The sequence below is a fragment of the Uranotaenia lowii genome, chromosome 1 (genome assembly GCF_029784155.1).
Source record: "Uranotaenia lowii strain MFRU-FL chromosome 1, ASM2978415v1, whole genome shotgun sequence".
Lineage (NCBI taxonomy): Eukaryota > Metazoa > Arthropoda > Insecta > Diptera > Culicidae > Uranotaenia > Uranotaenia lowii.
Window position 1 is genome coordinate 56,542,169 of NC_073691.1, and position 23,351 is coordinate 56,565,519.

The 23,351-nt window shown below is 33.8% G+C and overlaps 1 protein-coding gene across 11 annotated transcripts in view; it reads right to left on the bottom strand.

Annotated features, from left to right (window-relative positions):
* The window catches only part of LOC129740357 (sex determination protein fruitless), a 761,972-nt gene that overhangs the window by 73,427 nt on the left and 665,194 nt on the right, over positions 1-23,351 (bottom strand). For 10 of the 11 annotated variants that reach the window (XM_055732014.1, XM_055732021.1, XM_055732012.1 and 7 more), the window contains 2 exons: positions 10,407-10,622; positions 9,805-9,934 (listed from right to left, as the gene is read on the bottom strand). In XM_055732014.1, the coding sequence (XP_055587989.1) occupies positions 9,805-9,934; positions 10,407-10,622 (346 nt within the window). The remainder of the gene's footprint in view (positions 1-9,804; positions 9,935-10,406; positions 10,623-23,351) is intronic. The other variant, XM_055732016.1, reaches the window with a different exon arrangement.

The window sequence follows — 23,351 nt, forward strand, 5'->3', positions numbered from 1 at the left end:
TGGACCGGGCCCAGGTTGGTTGGACCCACGTTTTGGGGGTTTTTCTCACCACATTCGGTTCTTCCTGGATGTGTGCTCTCGGGGTACTCATACGTTCCGGGTGCAGGAAAAACCATCCAATCCGGAAACGATCCGGGGCCGGTCTTTGTTGTTATGGAAAAGGGGAATTGTTGACTCCACCAGCAGAAGGCAGTCAGCTAACTAACTAGCTAGCTGGCGGCAAGCTTTATAATTATGTAAAGTACGCAAGTGACCGACGGCATACGTTGTCGATATCGGCAGCAAACGATCCGACTTGTCCGGGATCGGAATACTCGGAACGGAACACGGAGCCAGCCCGGTTTACAGCTGTAATCAACTTATTGGTAAACATACATATGTTGGTACTCAGAAGAAAGCAAAGAAAATGGCTCCGGCAGAATTTATTTAGTAAACTCAGGGAAGCCGGCCGGGCTCTTGGCTGATTAAAATTCTTCAGGGAACAACACCACGGGACAAAAATGGGCGGAACCCAGGGGGAAGTGCACGACACTTCTTCCAGGAACACTTACATGACCAGCACCACGATTGCGGGGAAAACGTTTTAATTGAGCCTTCAATTACTGTGAAAATTACCCCCAATCAAATCGATTGGAAGTGGCATCTGGTGCTGTGTAGCTACTTATGGGTTGGAATTCTTAAGTAAGTTGTGGGACTGCTATTGCAGGAAGGTTTCCGGGTAACTTTCTTGAACTGTTCCGATTCAAATGGGTGTCTAGACAGAGAATGAAGACGACTGAATTTGGGACTAGCCATCCAAACGTCTTGTTCTTATTAAATAAAAAAAGGTTATTGAGAGGTTTCCTTTAATTTTTTTTAAGTGTGTAATACTTATTTGAAAAAGTGTAAAGTAGGACTCGTTAATTGACACTGTGACGTGAAACATTGATCTTGCGCTCTGGAATGCAAAATCAGTCAGTAACAGATATCGCCATTCTATTCCAGAATGTGGCTCCAGAGAGTTTACTCCAAAAGTTTACGATTGCTATTGGCGTTAGCCATCATTAAAAAAAAAACTTTTAGTTTTGTTAAGGCTGTAGAGATGATACAAAGCAATCATCTTCGGCGATAAGTGAAGCAAAAATGTTGTAGAAATAATGGTGACAAAATCGCACAATGTTATTTGACCAATTAAAAACAAATGAATGTGAAGATTTTTTTTCAGTCAAATGCTTCTCACACTTTTGTATACACCAGCCTGAACTTTTGTATACACCAGCCTGAATATGTATAACTTGTTTTACTTTTCCCACAAATGCGTTATTTGATAAGAACACTATAATTTTTCAAGGATTTTCAAGCACTCTTGATTGATCTCAAAATGTTTTTTAAAATGTATTCAAAAATTGTAGGAAAGAAAAAGAATTCGTCTTGATGAGCTCCGGAGGTTAAAAAAATATGTTTGGAAACAAAACTATGAGCAGAATTTGCTATTCAAATTTTATTTCAATAAAAAACCAAAAAAAATACACTGATTAATTTTTTGAATTATAAGAAAAATGAAAAATGCAGTTAAATTTAAAAATTAATTAAAAATTAAAAATTGCCAAAAAATTAAATAATTCACATGTTTTATAAACAATTATTTTATATATTTACTTTTTTAATCTTTTTTAAGTATAAAAAGATTCTGAAATATGAGTTAAAAAAAAATAAAAAAAAAACTGAAAAACAAAAATAACTTAAAAAAAATGTAAATTTGAGTTCGCAAGTAAATTATCCAAAGAAAAAAAGTTTTATTTTTAAACTAAAAAGTATTTTTAAAACAAAACAAAAATTCAGAAAAGGAAAAATATACCAAAATTTAATGAAAAAAAGAAAAAGTAGAAAAACATACAGAAAAAATATAAGATAAAAAAATCAAAATAAAAAAAAATTACAGTCATAGAAAAACAAAAAAAAAAAAAATGAAAAATTATAATAAAGATTTTTTTTTTAAATTTTTAATAAACAAATCCATTTTTTTTTAGCAAACTATGATAAAAATGAAAAAAAAATTTATTAATTAATTTATTAAGAAAATAATAAAAAAGAATCAAAATAATTCAAAAGATTAAAAAACACCACCGTTAAAAAATCAATTTGAAATAAAGAATTGAAAAATAAAAAAAAAACAATAGAAATTTTAAAACTTATTTTAAAATTTTCAAATGAAAAAAAAAAGAAATGAGAATAAAAAGATTAAATTTAAAAATTAATTTGAATCAATAAATTTTAGGAATGAAAAAAAAAACATTAAAAAGAAACATAAAAAAATAAAAGCAATAAATAGATTTATAAAAAAATGCAAATTAAAAAGAAGTCAACCAGTTTGCAATTTAAAAGAAAACAAAAGCATCAAAACAAAAATAAAAAAATATCTACATTAAAAAAAACTTAAAAAAAATAAAAAAAAAGTAAAAAAAAATTTAAAAAAATTAAAAAAAATTAAAAAAAATTAAAAAAAATAAAAAAAAATTAAAAAAAAATTTAAAAAAAAATTGAATAATTAAAAATATTATAAAATTTTTATAAAAATATATAAAAAAAAGGAATAAATATTGAAACAAAAACACAATTAAAACAAAAAAAAAAATACATGAAATAAAAAAAATAAAATAAAAAAAAGATATAAAGAAATAAAAAGACAAAGAAAAATAAAAAAAAAATTTAAAATTTTAAAAATCAAAAAAACCAAATTAGTTAAACAATTAGAAAATAAATAAAATATATAGAACTAAAAACAAACATTTGAAATAAAATAAACTTGAAATAAATGTACAAAATTGAAACAAAATTGGAAACATAAAATGGGAAATAAATAGAAAGTTTAAAACTTTATAAAAAAAACCAAAAAATTAAATAAAATTCAAAATAATAATAATATATACCTTTTAAATTTAAAATGAAAAATTCAAAAAAAAAATTTAAAAAAACGTTTCCTTCAATAAAAAAAATAAAAATCATTATTAGTTTTTTAAGTTAAAAAATTTGATAATAAAAAATATTATTAAATTAGAAAAAATGTTCCAATCATCAATTAAAAAGTTAAATTCGAGAAAAAAATAGAAAAAATAAAAAGATATTTAATAATTAAAAATAAATACAAAAATAATTCAACAGATATTAAATAAACCATACAACAAATAAAAAAATAAAAATACAACAAATATAAAATTAATTATACAACAAATAAAAAATAAATTAACAAGAAGGTTTTAACAAAAAAAAAATCAAACAAAAATACAAAAAAAAAAATTAAAAACGATTAAAAAATTAATATAAAAAATTAAAAAAAAACAAACAAAATTATACCAAAAAAAATAATATGAAAATTGAAAAAAATATGTTAAAGAATGAAAAAAATGGAATTAAAATAGTATAAAAGAATGGAAAATATGGGAAAAAGTTAGAAAAATATAAAATAAATGGGCAAAAATTTAAAAAAGGAAAATAAAGAGAAAATTAATAAAAAATAAGAAAATAAAAAAAAAGAAAAATTATAAAAAAAATGGATAAAAACGGAAAAAATAGAATAGAAAATTGGAAAAGAATAAAAAGGGGAAAATTTTTTTAAAAAAAATGGAAAAAAAATAAAAAATGGAAAAAATTAAAAAAAAAGGAAAGAAATAAAAAAAACTAGAAAAAACGAAAAAAAAATATTTTAAAAAAATTAAAAAATGGAAAGAATTAAGAAAGGAAAAAATTAAAAAAAATGGAAAAATAAAAAAAATTGAAAATTAAAAAAAAATTAAAAAAAATTGGAAAAAAATAAAAAAAAATTGGAAAAATAAAAAAAAACAAAAAAATTTGGAAAAATTAAAAAAAAATAAAAAAAATTTGGAAAAATAAAAAAATAATAAAAAAAATTGGAAAAATAAAAAAAAATCGAACAATTAAAAAAAAAAATTGGTAAAATAAAAAAAATTGGAAAAATAAAAAAAATTGGAAAAATAAAAAAAAATTGGAAAAATAAAAAAAAATTGAAAAAATAAAAAAAATTGGAAAAATAAAAAAAATGAAAAAAATTGGAAAATTAAAAAAAAAATTAAAAAAATTGGAAAAATAAAAAAAATTGGAAAAATAAAAAAAATTGGAAAAATAAAAAAAATTCGAAAAATAAAAAAAAATAAAAAAAAAAATAAAAAAAATTGGAAAATAAAAAAAAAACAAAAAAAATTGGAAAATAAAAAAAAAATAAAAAAAATTGGAAAATAAAAAAAAAATAAAAAAAATTGGAAAAATAAAAAAATATTGGAAAAATAAAAAAATATTGGAAAAATAAAAAAAAAAAAATAAAAAAAAATAAAATAATTGGAAAAAAAATTTTAAAAGATGAAAAAAAATTGGAAAAATAAAAAAAGAATTGAAGAAATAAAAAAAAAAAAATTTGGAAAAATAAAAAAAAAATTTGGAAAATAAAAAAAAAATTTGGAAAATAAAAAAAAACTGGAAAAATAGAAAAAAAATTTGGAAATATAAAAAAAAATCAAAAAAAAAATTGGAAAATAAAAAAAATTCCAAAAAATTTTCAAAAATAAAAAAAAATTAAAAAAAATGGAAAAAAATATTAAAAAAATCGGAAAAATAAAAAAAATGGAAAAAAATAAAAAAAATGAAAAAAATAAAATAAAGGAAAAAATGGAAAAGAATAAAAAAAATATAAAAAAAACAAGAAAAAAATTAAAATAAAAATGGCAAACAAAGTAAAAAAAATGAAATAAAAATGAAATAAAATATAATAAAATAAGAAAAATAATAAAAAAATACATTGAATATTAAAAAAACAAAAAAAATAAATTTCATAGCAAAAAGATAAAATTAATTGAAAATAGAGAAAAATGAAATATTTTAATAAACAAAAAACAAAATGAAAATAAAAAATATCAAATAGGTTGTGAATAAAACTACTGAATGTAAAAAATATTGAAAATAAATGAAAGAAATTTAAAATTTCACACATCGCTATCGGTATAAATTGCATTTTTACATACAAACAACAGAGCTTTTCATGTAATTCAGTGCGTTGCGCTATACGATTTGGAAACATTTAATCCAATATGTCCAATAATCCGTAAAAAAAACACGCCACTAAAATTAAGAACGGTTAGCATTCGGTTTACATTTGGGTCTTTTACAAGTCGGCTGCTCGATTGTTTCAACCATTCAGCAATTCGAATGCATAACCTAGAAAAATGATTTAAAAAAATTGGTCAAAAAAATGTGTCCGTTTTCAGTTCACATCGAACTTCACAATCAAATTGATTGATCAAATCGGACAATTCTTCGAATGAACGAACAGAGATCGGGTCGATTGTATAAGCTGCATGGAAAGAGATACTCGGGTAAAGACAAACAAACTAGTTCAGCATAGAATTGTTAAGAAAAAGTACTGAAAAACTGACTACCGTATTTGTATAAAAAATATTGAAGGTGAAAATATTCCAGTATTTAGGTTACTATCTAGAAAGATCAAACGTGAACGAGGAAAACAACGTGAAAGATTCGATTCAAACTTTGGAAATAGTTTATCCAAGCCGAATCAACGGCAGCACTAGAGCATGAATGATAATTCAATTTAGTTCGCGTAATACGTGCTGCTAATATACACAATCGAATCCTAACTTTTTGCTTTCGATTACAGCGACTAGAACCCCGAAAAGTCACACTCGAATCGTGTGTCAGCTCTAATCTTTACAGGCTTATCTCGACGTAGAAGGAAAGTTTGTTTTTTTCTTCTAGAATCACCCTACCCCTTCCTTAACTCAATTAAACTTTGACAGAATTGGAATTGTTTTTCTTTTAAGTTGAAAGATAGGCACAGAATGAAAATACAGACTTCTATCACACCGGGGTGGATAGAATAATCACACGAGAAGGTTTTTCAAACGATAAAAAAAGGAAACAAAACAAACTTGACAAACCAACCTAACGAAAAAGTAATCAAAAGAATGAAACGATAAAATTACAACAAAACGACTTGATAGAAAAAAAAGGAAGAAGTACACAAAAACTACGCCGAAACGAAAGAGGAAAAAAAGAAAACGATTTCAAAAATACAAAACCAAAACAAACCAATAGGGAAAACAAATGGAAACAGAAGATCGCGCACTACGGCTACACTATTGCTACTACTGGTCTACTATATAGTTAGGGCTACGGTCTCTAACAATAGAAAGTGAAAAAGGCATGCACGCAGCTTCATTCATCGGGCGATCGTACGGGCGTTCAATCAAATAACAGCAACACAAGCCTACTGCGACTAACAATAGCACAACAGCAAGCAAGCAAACGACAACAACGATAAGCGTGTGGGTGTGACTCGAAAATGCAGCATAGCTACAGAGAGAACTACGAACGATGTGACGATGATGACGAAAACGACGACGACGACGACGACGTAGAGAAGAAAGAGAGAGAGTGTAGAAAGAGCGGGGAAAACGTTACAGGGAAACGTCGATAATGTAGAGAAGAAGCGAGAGAATGGGAGACAGTGAGAGAGCTGCAGCAGCGGCATCGATAATCTTCGGTCGATGTTTACCGGTACTTTTGTTGTTGACTCATCGTTTCGTTTTGTTGATATCTTTGGTTTTCGAAGGGGCTTCTCTCTCTTGAGTTGACGTTTTTTTTCGTTTTCATATGACTAAGATTAAAAACTACGAGACTAAAGAATGGTTTTTGATAGTTTTTTTTTTATAAAGGCAGTGGTAGCTAAAGGATAAAAAGCATGCATAGAAGATATTGAACCGTGAGAAAATTACTTCAAAACACCAAATTACCCACATTAAAATGTTTTGCGTTTGTTTGTTTGTTTTTTTCTTTTTGATTTGATGTTGTAAAATTACAGTTCGATGGCAAGTTTTGACGTTTGCCGATATTTTTTCTTTAATCATTTCACAACAAACAGAATCTACACTACAGCGATGTTGCTAGTGTTGATTTTCGAAAATGATGTTTACACTTTTCTCAAAAACTAATAACGACAGGGGGTTGAATATTTGTGTGGTAACTAAAATTCAACTTAACGTAAAATCAATTTGGATTCGATAGGATCAACTACACAGTAAATGAAAATTACCGAGTTCGGTAATTTATTTTACAGAAATAGTTCTGTAAATGGAAATTTTCGGTAATTGATCAATCTGACGTCTAGTTTCCACCGAACCTCGTTAATCTGTTTTCGATTTATCGAAGCTCGTTAATTTATTTGTAAACAAATCTCTTCGCAGTTCATTTTCGGTAAAAAATCGCCGAAAACTGTAAAGTATAACTGAAAACAGCATCGCTGAGCAAGACAAAAGCTTCAAAATTTGTTTGACATTTGATGACAGTTAATTTATTCCGAGTCTCCCTTCTCACTCTTGCAATCGTAAATAATCGTCTCGAGTTTTTTCATGTACGCGAGTGGAATACCAATAACTTATCAGGCCATCTTCGCCATTTTTTTTCCTTTGCAGTGGGAAAGCAGGCTCGGACCATGGTTGAGCCCTCGATCGCCATTTTTCGGAAGCCGGCTCGTGAATTTTATTATTGTGAAAAATAATTGTGTTTTATTTCGAATTGCTGGTAAGTATCAAATAGTTCACCATCACCAAAATCGGTATCTTTATCAGTCGTTCAATTTACAGTCACAACAATCGTCCAGCAGCTGACTGCCCCAGCGCCATCAAAAAACTTCGAGGTAATGAAGGTTTTTGTCCAGTTATGCCGTCGAACTTGTGTTGCTGTTCTTTGGAAATATGATTTTCAAGGATCCGTTCCGGGTGCTGTTTGTGACATTTTGTAGATGAAATAAAATAAAAATGAGGTGTATTGGGCGTTCGATTGGGAAGCCACGAGTCGAAATTCTGAGCCTATCAAAATTGAACTTTTTCGCTTGAAGCGTCTTTTGAAAATGTCGGTTATGTTTACCGAAAACAGGTAAATTTTCCGCAATTTTTACCGAAAACCGTAAAACGTTCAGTGATTTCAGCTTATAATACGCTGTGTATTCATTATAAGCTGATACAACCGAACGTTTTACGAATTTCGGTACAAATTATGGAAAATTTTACAGTTTTCGATAATCATAACCGGCATTTTGGTAGAAACTACAGATTTTCGGTAAAAACTACCGAAATCTTGGTAAAACAGAACACATATTTCGGTTAAATTCACCGATTGTTTGTAAAAATTATCGATTGTTCGGTAAAAATTACCGACTGTTTGGTAAAATTGACCGGTTGTTCGGTAAATATTACCGAACTTTTAAAGTTTTTCGGTAAAAAAATTACGGTATTTCGGTAATTTTTACAAATTATTAGAAAATAATTACAGATATTCGGTAATAATTTAATGAATTTCGGCAATAATAACAGGTATTTCGGTAAACTCTACCAGTTGCTCGGTATATATTACCAAGCTTTTATAGTTTTTCGGCTAAGCATTACCAGCCTTTCAGTAATAATTACAGGCATTTCGGTTCTACTTAACCGGTTGTTCGGTAATACAACGAGCTGTCACTGTCAATAATTTGACAGATGGTCTTAGATAGGATCAGTCGAGTTTCGGTATTTTTTACCGAAAAAGGTCTGTAACATTTGACAGCTGTCACTTCTCTGCCATGGAAAAAATTACCGAACGGTTTAACGATTTACACATGTTAGGATTTCGGTAAAAAAATTACCGAACTCGGTAATTTTCGTTTACTGTGTAAGTTTTGGGGTAGAATAAAACATAGAAAATGTGCGTGGCGAGGCGTATTAAGTTTTTTTTGCTTTTTTGTTTAGATTGGCAGGGCTAGAGTAAGAGATAAAGGTTAGTGTGGCTAGTTATTGGGTTTTTTTCTGTACTGTAAACTGGTCTAATTTGAGGCTTGCTTGAAGGCACTGTACAGGATCGAACGAACTTTGAAGATACTGTGATAGGTCTCTGGAAATTTCCAGTGAAGTCAACAAAAAAAGGTAGAAATTTGAATTGGGAAATGTCTAAGTTGGAATGTACACGTTAAGTAAAAAAAATCTGGCAACTAAAAATGATACAATTTGTACAAACCAAAAGTAAGGACGGTAATGCGTTCGTTTCGGGTTAAAGCGTCAAGTTAATTCGGTTTAGTTTGTTTCGAAACAAATCGGCATTACCATTCTAACTTTTTTCGGAAACAAAATCAAAAGGTTAGATACTCAAACCAGGTTGAAACAAAGTAGATAAGAATTCTAAAAATTAAACCGATTAAATCTGGATGAAAGAAACTTTTTTTTACAAAGGTTTTCAACTGCTAGCATAATTTTGTATAGTTTTGGAATGGAAACACAAAAAAAAGAAGTGGTCAAATGAAATGAATGAGCAAACTGAAGAAAAATAAACTTAAAAGAAACTTTTCAAATCAATGGAACAGAAAAGAGTACGGGGCAAGAATAAGAGATGAAGTGGGAAGTGTGGGGAAACGTGATGATAGACGGACGATTGGGACAAATGATGTGATTATGATGGATAACCGATTGTGTACTCGGATTGTTCTTCTATCGATGTGTAAAGGTCTAGTGACAGTTACGAAACGACATAAACGATAAGTCGGGAAAGGATCGTGGATTTGGGAAAAGAAGTGAGAAACAGACGGATAGACAGAAACGGAAGAACTTTGTAGCATAGAGTATAGAGTAGATAGAGAGGAGTAAAACAGTACTATATGAAGTAAATATAATAATAATTGCTATTGTTCTTGCTTGGTGGTGGGTAAAAATTCACGTACGTAACAAGGTAGGCGGGGGGAGACTATTTTAAGAGAATGGATCGTGTTTCGCTTACCATCGATGTTATCGGGATGATCCGGATGTGAGAGGTGGCTCTCGTTGTCCCCCGAATCACTCAACGGGGGCATACTGCCGGACGTGAGCATGCTGTTCATCTCGTCCGAATTCAGATTCATTGGCATCGGCTGCAAAAGTCGAAAAGAAAATCATTTGTTAGTCGTTGTCATTGTATCAAAACAAGAAAAAGTGGAACAATTGGGAAAGAAAACAATGGAGCTAAAGAAAATCAAAATTATTTGAGGCCGGTTCTATGGTTCAACTAGTGTATTCATTCTTTAAGAAATAGTTTTTGCAACAGTTAGTTTGTAAACGTAATATTCCAACATAAAATGATGAAATGCTATTCAACAATTCAATCCATGAGAAATTGTTTGGTGCACCTTCAGTTTAAGCGACCATCGATTTGAATTATGTAAACGCAAAATTCCAACATGAAATTGGATTGGGAGAGATAAATTCAGAAACGCAAAAAAAAATACAGTCGATTCTAAAAAGTAAACACAATATTCCAACTTAAAAAGCCATTAGGAGAGAAAACTCACAAACGATAAAAAATCAACATAAAGATCGAACTAGAGAGACAGCGAAAATATTTACATGTTGCTTCGACTTGTATCGAATGTGGTTGAGCGGTGAATGCTGATGGTGATGTGGATGTTGATGTTGGTGATGCTGCTGTTGCTGCTGCTGCTGCGATAAATGTGGCAACGAGGGAGGACGGCGGTGTTGATGATGAAGGTGATCGGCTCCAGGACTCGAAGGTGTCAGCAAACCGGACATCTCGTCCGCATAGTGGGACACCTTGTTGTGGGACTGATGATGATGATGATGGTGTAGTTGGATGAGGTTCGCGAAGTTGTGAGCGTTTTGAGGAAGAGAGAAAGAGAGGCCACATTTTCGTGGTCGGTAAAGAGAAAACAGAGATATCAAGGAGGGTTCAGTGAGTGGAAAAAGTTTTGTATTTGGGGGATTTGAGAGTAGATTTCTAAAAATTCCCATGAAATAATAAATTTAAATCAGAAAACCAATTCAATAGGACAAAAGATGACAAAAGAAGATCATGCTAAAACATTTAAATTGTCTAGATAAGATTTTGAGGGCATCTACAAATCGTCAAGAAAAAATACAATTCAGCAGTGCTGTGCTGAGTTAAGCCATAAAACGTCATTTTTTTTGTTTATTTATCCAAGTTTTCGGAAATACCGATTTTGTTATTGTCAATGCAGTTGTATGAGATTTGTAATGAAGAGGACAACGGATAACATGGGTGACGTTAAGCTTCATCCTCACCAAGTATAATCGAAGTTCAAACCTAAAGAGAAGCGAGCAAGCATTTTTTGATTTCCAAGCATTGTTCATGGTTCAACATAAAATGGTCCTTCGAACCGGATTGTGGAAGTTGATCGGAGTGAACCACAGAGGCAGCAAACCAACATTGAAAGTTACTCAAAAGTGAGACAAATTTCCGCTCAAATAGTATTAGATTACGCGTTTGTAAGGCTGATCAACGAATAACAAGACGGAACACTGAAAGTATCTTGAGAATGCTGGATTATTTTGTCATTGTGAACCTGTAACAAGACGCGTCGTTGATGCTCGAGGATTGAATCGAGAGTTATCGCCAGCTTTGCAGCATCAGCCCACCGGCACTCGACAACGCATTGAAGTCTACCGCATGGAGAAGGACTGATTTGATTAAGTCCAATACCTATATCAACGGCAACAACTTACTAGCTTGGCCGTTACTCCACGAGTAACAGTACAGTGAAAAAGAGGAGACACCATTCAAATCTTGAAGACGTGCTTCTCTCTTAGAGTGATGCCAAACTCCAGTGCAGTATAAAAAGGGGAGCGGCAAGAGAGTTCAAACGAGAAATCCCGGTATACAATTTCTCATGTGTTAAACAGAGAAAGCAATAGCCTTTACTCCAATTTCACTCGGATTAGCTGTTATTCTTATGGAAATCTGTGTGGGAGTAAAGAGCAAGCTTTATTTTTTTAGAAGGCCTTAGTCCAATCAGCGCAATGTAGCCAGATGTACGAACATGGTGAATAAGAGGACTGTTGTTCTAATTATTTTAGCTGGTTATACCGATGATTATAGCGTAGTTGATTTTTTTTTTGCAACCAACTATAAATATACTAGACTTAAGTACAAACTAATGATTGATCTTACGCAATCAACTATGAATATCATAGATTCAATTATAATGGTATAATCGATTCAATTGTAAATATGATAGATTAAACTACAATTGTATGACTGATTTTAGGCATTCAACTATAAATATAATAGATTCAACTATACATTTCTGGTTGACTTGATTGATTCAATTGTTATGGTATTGTTGATTCAACTGTAAATATGATAGATTAAACTACAATTGTATGATTGATTCTAGGCATTTAACCAGATATACTTGAACCGATATACACCACTTAACGAGAAATCGGGAGACACGAATAGCGCTATCTGGCGACAGAAATGGAAGTATTACACTGTGCATTTTTTCAGAGCTTTGATCAGAGATGCCAGGTGTCCTGATTTTTCAATTGACTATTGCAAAAAGTGTGGCGTAGCATATAGAAAAGGCGGAAGTAAAATGAGTACTTTTTGAATAAATATGAATTATTAACAGAGCATATTCTTACAATTCTTAAAACGTTATCCAAAACCAAAACCTTAAAGCATCGGCATCGGCCAGGTATTAACCCGGGACAGATTCTAGGTCCTTTTTTAGCTTTAGCAGCTCATTTGCGCACCGGTAAGTGCTAAACTGGTTTCCATTTTTGCCACTGGTGACGCTCCGATAGGTGTTGTTGTTTTTGTTGCTATTTTCTTTTGTAATTTTTTCCTAGACACTTAAGCACATGTCAAATCAGGAGCTGGTCGGTATTCAAATATGACTCCTGGCTTGCTTTTTCAATACCAAGGAGCAAGTGTTAAAATTGAGTGTTATTATAGCTTTGACACCTGATCGCAGCTGATACTCTTAAGCATCGTGACTGTAATATTACTATCGATTTAGCGCAAAGTTTAAAAAAAGAAAGAATGAAAAGGGAATGTTATTAGACTCAAAAACTTTGAGTTCAAGCATTTGTAATAAATGACTAATTTATGATGACTTCATAAATAACAAAAAAATACATTGATTTACGACATTCGCGATAAAATTCTAGACATTTAGCACAGATTTTAGACTTTTGCATTGCAAATTTCCGCCAGCACTTTACGTGAAAACAAACAAACCACAACTTAGTCAAACATTTGCGCCTTTTAGTTTCTTCAAATCGAATTCCATTAAATTTATTTCATCTTTGTCTTCATTTCGAGTTTTTAACAACGATCCGTTACCTAGAATATGTCATACGAAACGGCAAATCAAAATAAGCCGAACTTAATACAAATTTTTAAAGGTTAGCTAAGAGACGAACATTAAATATAGATAAAGTAATAAAAAAATGGAAATTCAAAAATTATTATTGATTTTTCCTAGTTATATTTAAATAGTTTTTTTTTGTTTTGGATTATCATTTGTTTTGTAATAGTAAAGAATAATAAAAATGTTTCATTTCAAAACCAATATACATGCCATTTGAAATCTGAAATGAATTTTTATTTAATTTCGTCATATTCCATGACGGGAACAGAATGGTTCCCGTCTTCTTGGTAATAACAAATGACATGAAGCTTAATGTGCACACAATTTTCGTATTAATTTAAAAAAAAAATGTGCATAAATTTTGTTTTCTTCTTGATAATCGTTTCTGTGAAAATTTTCAGCTTTGATTTTATATTTGTTTAGATTTTTGTTTTGCGTTCACGTGCGCAAATAAAAGATGGGAAAACATTAAGAAATATATCGCATTCCGATTATTCATTGAGAATCGACAGAGTTTTTTTTTGTTTATTTCAGTACAATTGGTTTAAATTTGGAAGAAAAAACAATTCTGTTGCACACATTTGTCTCAATTAATTAAAAAAATCTATTTGTGCCCTTTCAAAATGTTAATCTGGAGCTGTCAAAATGCTGTTCAGGGATGCCGTCCGAACATATTTTCATCACTTTTTTGTTTAGTTTAGGAACACATAAAAAAAAAAATAAATTCCGCTCATTTAAGAAATGAATTCAAAATTCGCACCACCAGCTTTCACTTCTTTCATGTTTTTCAGAAGATATGTCACAAGTCGCTTGTATGTATGTATGTATGGTAGCCACCTTGGATGCACGGTCGTTCCGCAGTTGTGGCTAAGGCTTCATCAACAAGTCACCGTAAGTTACCATATATCCAGTTAATAACTGCTGGATGGGACGTTCAGAAGATATGTCACAAGTCTCTTAGGCATTATTCCAAGTTCGTTATCAGAAAACACGGATATACATAGTTGTTAGCCTTTTGTTTTTTTTTGGAGCACTGGCATTTCGGAAACGATTTGTCAGCATTGATTTTTTAAAATCAATTCATTAATTATAAACATTTAAAGGAGATTATTGTCATGTTCTTGCTGGATAAAAGCTCGGTATAATATCCTTTGACCTACGAGCTGGATTTGATAAATGATCTACGAACTTTATAGTTTGATAATGATAAACCAATTTGTTTGGAAATGTTCAAATATTAACAAAAAACCTCTAGCTTGAGACAATAACAATACCATATTTTAATACGAAGCGTCAAAAAACCCATTTTTTGCCAAATTAAGAGCGACACTTGTCATCTAGTTAAGAGAAAATAACAATATTTCTACGTAAATATTTTTTTCCTTAAATATTATAAGTTAGCAATTTTTTTTTAACAGTTAAGCAGTTTTTTCTATTCTGACCGATTGAATTTAAAACCTTTTTCTTTAAAAAACACTTGCGCATCCAAATCTACGTATCTTTTGAATCAATAAAATACGGAAGGTAATTGAAAGTAATTACTCGGCTCCATATTTGGTTCAGAAATATCAACTATCTTAAACCCCTTTTTGTTTGTTTGTTGATTCACTAAAACTTTTATGGTGGACGTTCAGAAGATAACAAACAATTTCATTTATTATAACTGTGCATCCCTGATCAAGTCGAGTCGGAATACAAGCTATTCACAAGTTAGATGAATTTCTCGAACTAGTGCTTCCATTTTGTCCGCTAGAGGAAGCTGATCGTGTCGCCTCCTCATTATATGAAGAAAATAAGTGTGGTGAATATTGGTTTCAATTATATTTGATTCAACTATAAATATAATAGATTCAACTATGAATTCCTGGTTAACCTCTCGCATTCAACTATAAATATGATAGATTCAACTGCAATGGTATAATTGATTAAACTGTAAACATGATAGATTCAACTTCAAATGTATGATTGGTTTTAGGCATTGATCTATAAATATAGTAAATTCAACTATCTTTTTAAGATTGATTGTGTGTTACTTGAATAATTACTACATATCCATAAGTTTAGCTAGTGTTCCCTCAGCAGGCAGCTCGTGTTTATCAATGGCTAACCAGGAGATAATTAGCAAAGGAGGTTTAATTGGATAGCTATTCTATTCTATTCTATTTTTGTTTATTTTAAGAGGATTTTAACCTTAATTGGATAGCACATTCGCATGTTTAAAAAAAATTATGACCAACTTTTTCCTCCCGTCAGTTTAATTCTAACCAGATTAATTGCATTCGAAAGAAACGATGCTGAAAACTACAAAAAAAACAACTATGAAACATAGTTGAACGCTTAAAATCAACCATAGAAGTATAACTGATTCCATCATATTTATAGTTAAATCAACCATTTTTTTTAAACTTCCTTTATTTGAAACAGCTCAATCCTGTAGGTTTAAGGAGCCACGGGCACTTTTTTTATGTTTATATTTCTTTGATTAACTAGGGTTAGTAACAGGTAAAGGGATAGATTACAGAATAAGATCGATAGACTTAAAGAATGAGTAGAGTTCGTAAAAGTAAGTTAAGTCCAACGCAGCTAACACGTCTCTTATGGGTACATAAGGTTGCCTTCCTAGGGCCCGGAGGGAATCAACTAATCGCGCTCTAGCGACTAAGTGGACCTCGCACGACCAAACAACATGTTCAATGTCCTGGTAACCATGACCACAGGTACAGAGATTGGTGCTAGACAGATTTACACGATACAGTAACGCGTTTAAGTAACAGTGATTGGACATGAGTCGGGAAAATGTTTTAATAAAAACCCGGCTCAAGTTCAACCCTTGAACCATGGTTTAAGCTTCACCTTTGGGACTATCGAATGGAGCCACCGATCCAACTCATCTGCATCCCATTTGCGCTGCCAGTTGGCGAGAGTATTTCTACGAAATAAATAGAAAAATTCATTAAAGAAGATTTGGCGCTGATATATATCACCTTCAAGGGCACCTACCTTTGCGAGAGGTGCAGGACAAAGGTGATATAAAAACAGCGATTAGATAAAGCACTCAATGTTTTTCGTATCTTCTCGATGAAGTACGGTGAGTACTTTACGTGCCTCATTGAACGGATAGCTTTAACAGAGCTAAAGCTATCCGTTACAATATAAAAGTAATCAGCAGCTTGTGAGGCTATGTTTTCCAGAGCCCAGTAGATAGCTGCTAACTCTGCTATAAATACTGAGCATGGAGATTGAAGACTGTAAAAAGCGCAAGATGTTTCATTGAATACTCCAATCCTGTTGACTCATTCAAAAGAGAACCATCAGTAAAGTACATTTGATCAGCACTAACGTGCCCATATTTAGCATGGAAATACCTAGGAACAATAAGCGGACGATGTTGATCTGAAATTCCTTGGATTTCGTGCTGCATGGACAAGTCAAACTGGACAAAGGAGTTGTCGCAGCTAGGGTGAAGAACACGAATGGGGGAACATGATGAAGAATCAACCGGCATAGACAGGAATTCATGATATATGGTCATATATCTTGCTTGAAAGTTTTGCTCAAATAACTTTTCGAAATTTGCAATCACCAATGGGTTCATGACCTCGCACCTGACGAGGAACCGAAGAGATAAAGAGAAAAACCGATCTTTAAGAGGGAGTACGCCTGCCAAAACCTCGAGACTCATGGTGTGAGTTGAAGGCATACAACGCTATCCATCGCTATCCGGAGACAACGATATTGAATACGTTCGAGTTAAATGAAGTGTGTTTTAGCAGCTGACAGAAGCTACCGTATTCCATCACTGAGAGAATAGTTGTTCGGTACAACTTGATCAGATCTTCCGGATGGGCTCCCCACCAGGTGCCGGTAATTGAACGGAGAAAATTAATTCTTTTCTGGCATTTTCCTTTCAGATACTCAATGTGTGCTTAAAACACCTCGATTGAGTGATCGTTTTGCCTAGGAGTTGGAGTTTTGGTTGAGCTGGTCTGTGTTTTTTTTAGAGAAAACCGCCAGCTCTGTTTTCTTTGGACAGAACACGAATCCAAGCCCCAAAGCCCAGGATGACAATCTGTTTAAAGAATCTTGCAAAGGTCCGTGCAGATGCGACTCTGTAGATCCTGTTACAAATACAACGCCATCATCCGCAAGTTGTCTTAAAGTGCATCCTTCAGAGAGACAACTGTCGATGTCGCATACGTAGAAGTTATACAAAAGAGGACTCAAACATTAAATCAACCATACCTGTATAGTTGAATCTACAATACATTTAGTTGAATGCTCAACATCAATCAGTATACATAGTTGAATTTTTTTAATATAGTTGAATCAATCATACAATTGTAGTTGAATTCATAAAACCAATCATACAAATATTGTTGAATATTTAATAAATATAGTTGGTCGAGAATCAATCAGCAATATGATTGAATATATGCGAAATATGATTGATAAAACTATTCTTCTTTCTCCGTGAACCTGCCAATCTACTGATTTGGATCACTTTTAAGGATCTAAGGACTTTTGAAATTCTGTGCCAAACATAAGACAAAGAGCCCATATTTAGAGTACTTAATGCAGATTTCTGGCATAGAAATAGCACCGGTGGCACAGAACTATGTAACTATGTAAAATTAGATTGGTAAAAATCTGCTTTAATCAAGTGTTGCATAGAAACACGTTCCTTCCAACTTCAATCATGACATAGGAGCGATTCGACCTTGCGGCGAGGTGAAGGATTGCGCAATGCATTTCCTCAATCTGTTCGCACCCACTAAACAAACGAGTCTGACCTCCAACTTTAAAACGGAGAGGCATAAAAAGGACAAATGTCGCGACCATCCGTCGTTGTATGTAATCCATTGGCAAGCTGCCAGAAGGACCGGTACCAGTACCTCACGGTGCGGTGGTTTGATTCGCGATTACTTTCAGAGTTTCTGTCACCATAAAACCAGGTTGCAGTTGCGGGGAGGAATCGTAAAACGGTGTAAGCAATTAAGGTCGTCGTCGCCGTTGTCGTCGTCGTTGGAGGTGGAAGTCGAAGGAAGTATGAGGGGTCAGTTCCAATTGGCAACAGCAATCAGCTGCTGCCAGTTCCGGAATCTGGATGAGTGAATCCTTCGTCTTCTAGCCTAACAAACTAACTATGCATGCATGCATGCATACAGTTAGAGGACGCTCGTTTGTGTCACCTTTTATGTAGCACCGATGGGGCAGACAGTAATGGCCATCAGGAGTGGACCACGTGCCTCTCCATGGGTAGGTCAGCTAAAGAGTGTCGGAAGAGCCGGAACCACCGATGACCGTCAATGTCACCGAAGCCACCGAAGGTACACACGGGATGAAAAACCCGATTGCAGATGAAGGTTTGAGGTCTGTGGGATACACGGTTAGCGTCACTTTTACGGCACAAAGTAAGTTTGTCTCAAGTCCCTATCATAAAAATACATGTTTTTTTTTTTTCAAATTTCTAGATTCAAATTAGGGATATTTTAATCAGTTTTCAATGTACCCACTTAAATTGTAGACAATTTCCACGATTAACTTCCGGAGCAACGCATAAGACACTTAGGCAATCATCAACTGATCAACTCAATGTTGCTGCCAGGAAGCAGCAGTTAGAAAGGAACAACACCGGGCGGCCAGTCCCTGAAGTGTGCCGGTGTTGTCGGCTTTCGCCAACGGGGTGACACTACTGACTGGTGTGGTCCTTCCGGAACCGGAAGTGGAATGTAATTAGTGTGGGACCGGCTGTTGCTGGGACGCCGGTTTTATTCTGGGGGACTGAACTGGCGACAGTCTAACGAAAGCCACACCAACTTGCCGGAGTAGTCCTGAAGAGGGCGGATGGGCGACATTGATACATGCGAATTTAATTTTGGGTTTACTACATTTATGGAGTTTTGGTGAGCTACTGTCGGTGATTTGAGAGATTTTTCTGAAGATAGTTTTGGTGCGACGAAATTCAGACGTTCAAACAGGTGTGTTCTAAAAATTTTTATTCACTCGGTTTTGTCAAGGGTCTTGTCAAGGGTCTTGTAATGGGTCTTGTCAAGGGTCTTGTAAAGGGTCTTGTCAAGGGTCTTGTCAAGGGTCTTGTCAAGGGTCTTGTCAAGGGTCTTGTCAAGGGTCTTGTCAAGGGTCTTGTCAAGGGTCTTGTCAAGGGTCTTGTCAAGGGTCTTGTCAAGGGTCTTGTCAAGGGTCTTGTCAAGGGTCTTGTCAAGGGTCTTGTCAAGGGTCTTGTCAAGGGTCTTGTCAAGGGTCTTGTCAAGGGTCTTGTCAAGGGTCTTGTCAAGGGTCTTGTCAAGGGTCTTGTCAAGGGTCTTGTCAAGGGTCTTGTCAAGGGTCTTGTCAAGGGTCTTGTCAAGGGTCTTGTCAAGGGTCTTGTCAAGGGTCTTGTCAAGGGTCTTGTCAAGGGTCTTGTCAAGGGTCTTGTCAAGGGTCTTGTCAAGGGTCTTGTCTAGGGTCTTGTCAAGGGTCTTGTCAAGGGTCTTGTCAAGGGTCTTGTCAAGGGTATTGTCAAGGGTCTTGTCAAGGGTATTGTCAAGGGTCTTGTCAAGGGTCTTGTTCAGAGTCTTGTTCAGGGTCTTGTCAAGGGTCTTGTCAAGGGTCTTGTCAAGGGTCTTGTCAAGGGTCTTGTCAAGGGTCTTGTCAAGGGTCTTGTCAAGGGTCTTGTCAAGGGTCTTGTCAAGGGTCTTGTCGAGGGTCTTGTCGAGGGTCTTGTCAAGAGTCTTGTCAAGGGTCTTATATATTATTTGTAGGTCAATTTTAACAAAAACTTTATAAAACTATATATAGCCATGAATCAGTGTTAAAATGTTTCAAAATTTAGGAAAAAAAATGACTGAAGTGTGTTAAAACTACAACCGAAAAGTACTAAGAGTCAACTTCTTTGGCCCCTGTAGTTATGCAATTTCTGGAAAAATTGTCCAAAAAATGTCTAATCCTTAAAATTTTTCGTAGAACAAAAGTCGTTTGTAATCGACCTATACGACCAATCGACCGATACCTAAACCTTTCTGTTTAAAATGCAAATCATTTACCTACAAGCACAGAGAACAGAGTTCGAGCTGGAGCTCAACACGTGTGAGTGAATACCAACCTAAGTTTCAAACCAAATGCGTAAGTGGACTAACATACATAAGATGTCGCTACCGGTACACCTATTTTTGTTTTCGTTTTTTCGACACGCTTAGAAATTAATACTCATCGCTTATCTCAAAGGAGGCCAGTGCAATGTATGACAGTAACACAAATTTTGATGTAATAAATTTTAAAACATCATGACTTAAAAAAAATGTAAATCATATTTCAATCACAATTGAACGCTGTCATAATCCCCATATTGTTCAAACAATTTTGGCGCTGAATTGAAAGTTGAATTCCAAGTGTTAAAGTATGTGTTGGGATTTTACTATCAGTTAACAGTTTTCTAGAACAGAAAATGTGAACATAAATGTTATAATTGTAAACTATGGCTCGATATTCTGGTTGATGTTACCTGAGATCGATAGATGAGGACTTGTAACTCAGGGTTAGTAATCAGTAGAAATGAATAAAGTTATTAATAAACATGAGTTACAAGATAACATCCACCGGAATACCGACCCATAATTAACAATTATAACATTTATGTTCACATTCTCTGCTCTAGAAAACTATTAACTGACAGACATACTTTAAAACTTGGAATTCAACTTTCAATTCAGCGCCAATATTTATTGAACAATATAGAACATATGCTGGGACATATGCCAGCGATTAAAGTATGATTGAAATATGATTTGCATTTTTGAAAATCAAGATGTTCTTAAAATTTATTACACAAAAAGTTGTATTACTCTCATACATTGCAATGGCCTCATTTGAGATAAGCTATGAGTATTAATTTCTAAGCGTGTCGAAAAAATGGAAAAATATGTGTACTGGTAGCGACATCTTATGGATGTTAGTCCACTTACGAATTTGGTTTGAAACTTAGGTGGGTATTCTCACACACGTTTTCAACAAATTTTTGTTCGGGGCCCGATGTCTGTTCTCTGTGCTACAAGTTTGAAGCATTAAATATCAAGGAACTTTTATTTCGTGTTCCCCGATAATAAGGACGAAGAATTAGTTGCAGGTACGGTGTCCTGAAAACGGATTTTTACATGTCTCGTTTCCAATTTCTGTTTCCGGTTGTTGATAAACTGACAGCAAAACCGTCCCACACCCTAGTCACAGGTGAGCTCCAAAGCCCAAAGTATTTCCAGGAGATCATTAAATGGCATAAAAAATAATCCCCCCTTGAATGATGGGGTGATGTAAACCCCTGGAAGAAAACAGAAAAGACTCGTCGAATATGTGAAAACACCTTTCCCGGACCAGCAGCAGCAGGAGTGTTAATTAAAATGAATTACACTTCCAGTGGTCATGGACGGAATGCGCCACCCGTTTTTACAATGGAATTCTGGGGTAACGAAAATTCCAACTTGGGAACAAAAAGTTCAGCCGCATTCCATTTGAGGTTCCACTGTTTTTTTTCTGTTTAATCTTTTTCTTTCTTTTTCGAGATTTTTTTGTCGCTTGAAAATTATGGTAAATGTACAACATCCCGGGGAATCGCGAAAATGAATGTCACTTTCAGCCAGCCAGCAGCAGTAAGGATTCCGGGCGTTTTGCTTGCAAACGCCCGGAATAAGAATAATGAAAATGGTTCGTTAGCGCCCTGTCGCGATGATGCTCGGGGAACAATTAACGGATGATGATAAATGGAATTTACAACACCATGGCCGAGTAACTGTAACCGGAAGTGGAAATCTCGTTATCTTTTAAACTGATTTTATTGAAGAATCGAATTCAAACCAAAAATTCTCGATGGAAAAGTCCAACTAAAGATTGACTTCACACATCCGGTTTTCGTTGTCAGTTCCAACCGTTTAAACCGTTTAAATGTGTCAAGACTTCCCAATTCAACCAACCACCCGACAAGTAACATCAACACAAATAGAGCTCTTCTGCCTGCCCAAATCGCCTTAGCTATCACTCGCTAACTCACAAGACATCACTCGACGAGAACGTTTCGCAAAACGCGAAACGATTTAGCAGCCAAAGTGCAGCCGGGAGTATCCCCCGCGGGGCGAAGTGTTCCGTTCTCTGACAGATAAATTATAAAGTCCGCTTTAGTCTCCCGAGCGAGCGAACGCGCGCGCTTTTCCATCTGCATGGTGCTGCTGGAGCAAACACGTGCCACTGTTTTCGAAAAAAAAACTGGAGGGGTGCAGTTGCGTTCGTTTGAGGTAAGTCTCCTAAGGACATAATTTAACAAGAGTATGTAAACTCGTCTCTGGAAGATCTTTAATCATTCATTCTTCTATTGAATCTAAAATTTAAAAAAAAAGTAAAAATGTAAAAAGATATTAAATGTATTTAGAAAGTCTATTCAAATCTCCCTTGAAAAGTTTACAAAATACTTTTTATACAACTCCTTTAGAAATTTCTTGAACAGGGTTTTCCAAAAATCTTCCCAAATCTGTCATATAGTTTGAGTAGAATAGAGAAGAGAAAAGTAGAGTAGAGTAGAGTAGAGTACAGTAGAGTAGAGTAGAGTAGAGTTAGTGTAGAGAGGAGTAGAGTAGAGTAGAATAGAGTAGAGTAGAGTTAGTGTAGAGTAGAGTAGAGTAGAGTACAGAAGAGTAGAGTAGAGTAGAGTAGAGTAGAGAGTAGAGTAGAGTACAGTAGAGTAGAGTAGAGTAGAGTTAGTGTAGAGTAGAGTAGAGTAGAGTCGAATAGAGTAGAGTAGAGTTAGTGTAGAGTAGAGTAGAGAACAGTAAAGTAGGGTAAAGTAGAGTAGAGTAGAGTAGAGTACAGTAGAGTAGAGTAGAGTAGAGTAGAGTAGAGTAGAGTAGAGTAGAGTAGAGTAAAATAGAGTAGAGTAGTGTAGAGTAGAGTACAGTAGAGTAGAGTAGAGTAGAGTAAAGTAGAGTAGAGTAGAGTTAGTGTAGAGAAGAGTGGAGTAGAATAGAGTAGAGTAGAGTAGAGTTAGTGTCGAGTAGAGAAGAGTAGAGTAGAGAAGAGTAGAGTAGAGTAAAGTAGAGTAGAGTAGAGTAGAGTAGAGTAGAGTAGAGTAGAGTAGAGTAGAGTAGTGTAGAGTAGAGTAGAGTAAAGTAGAGTAGAGAAGAGT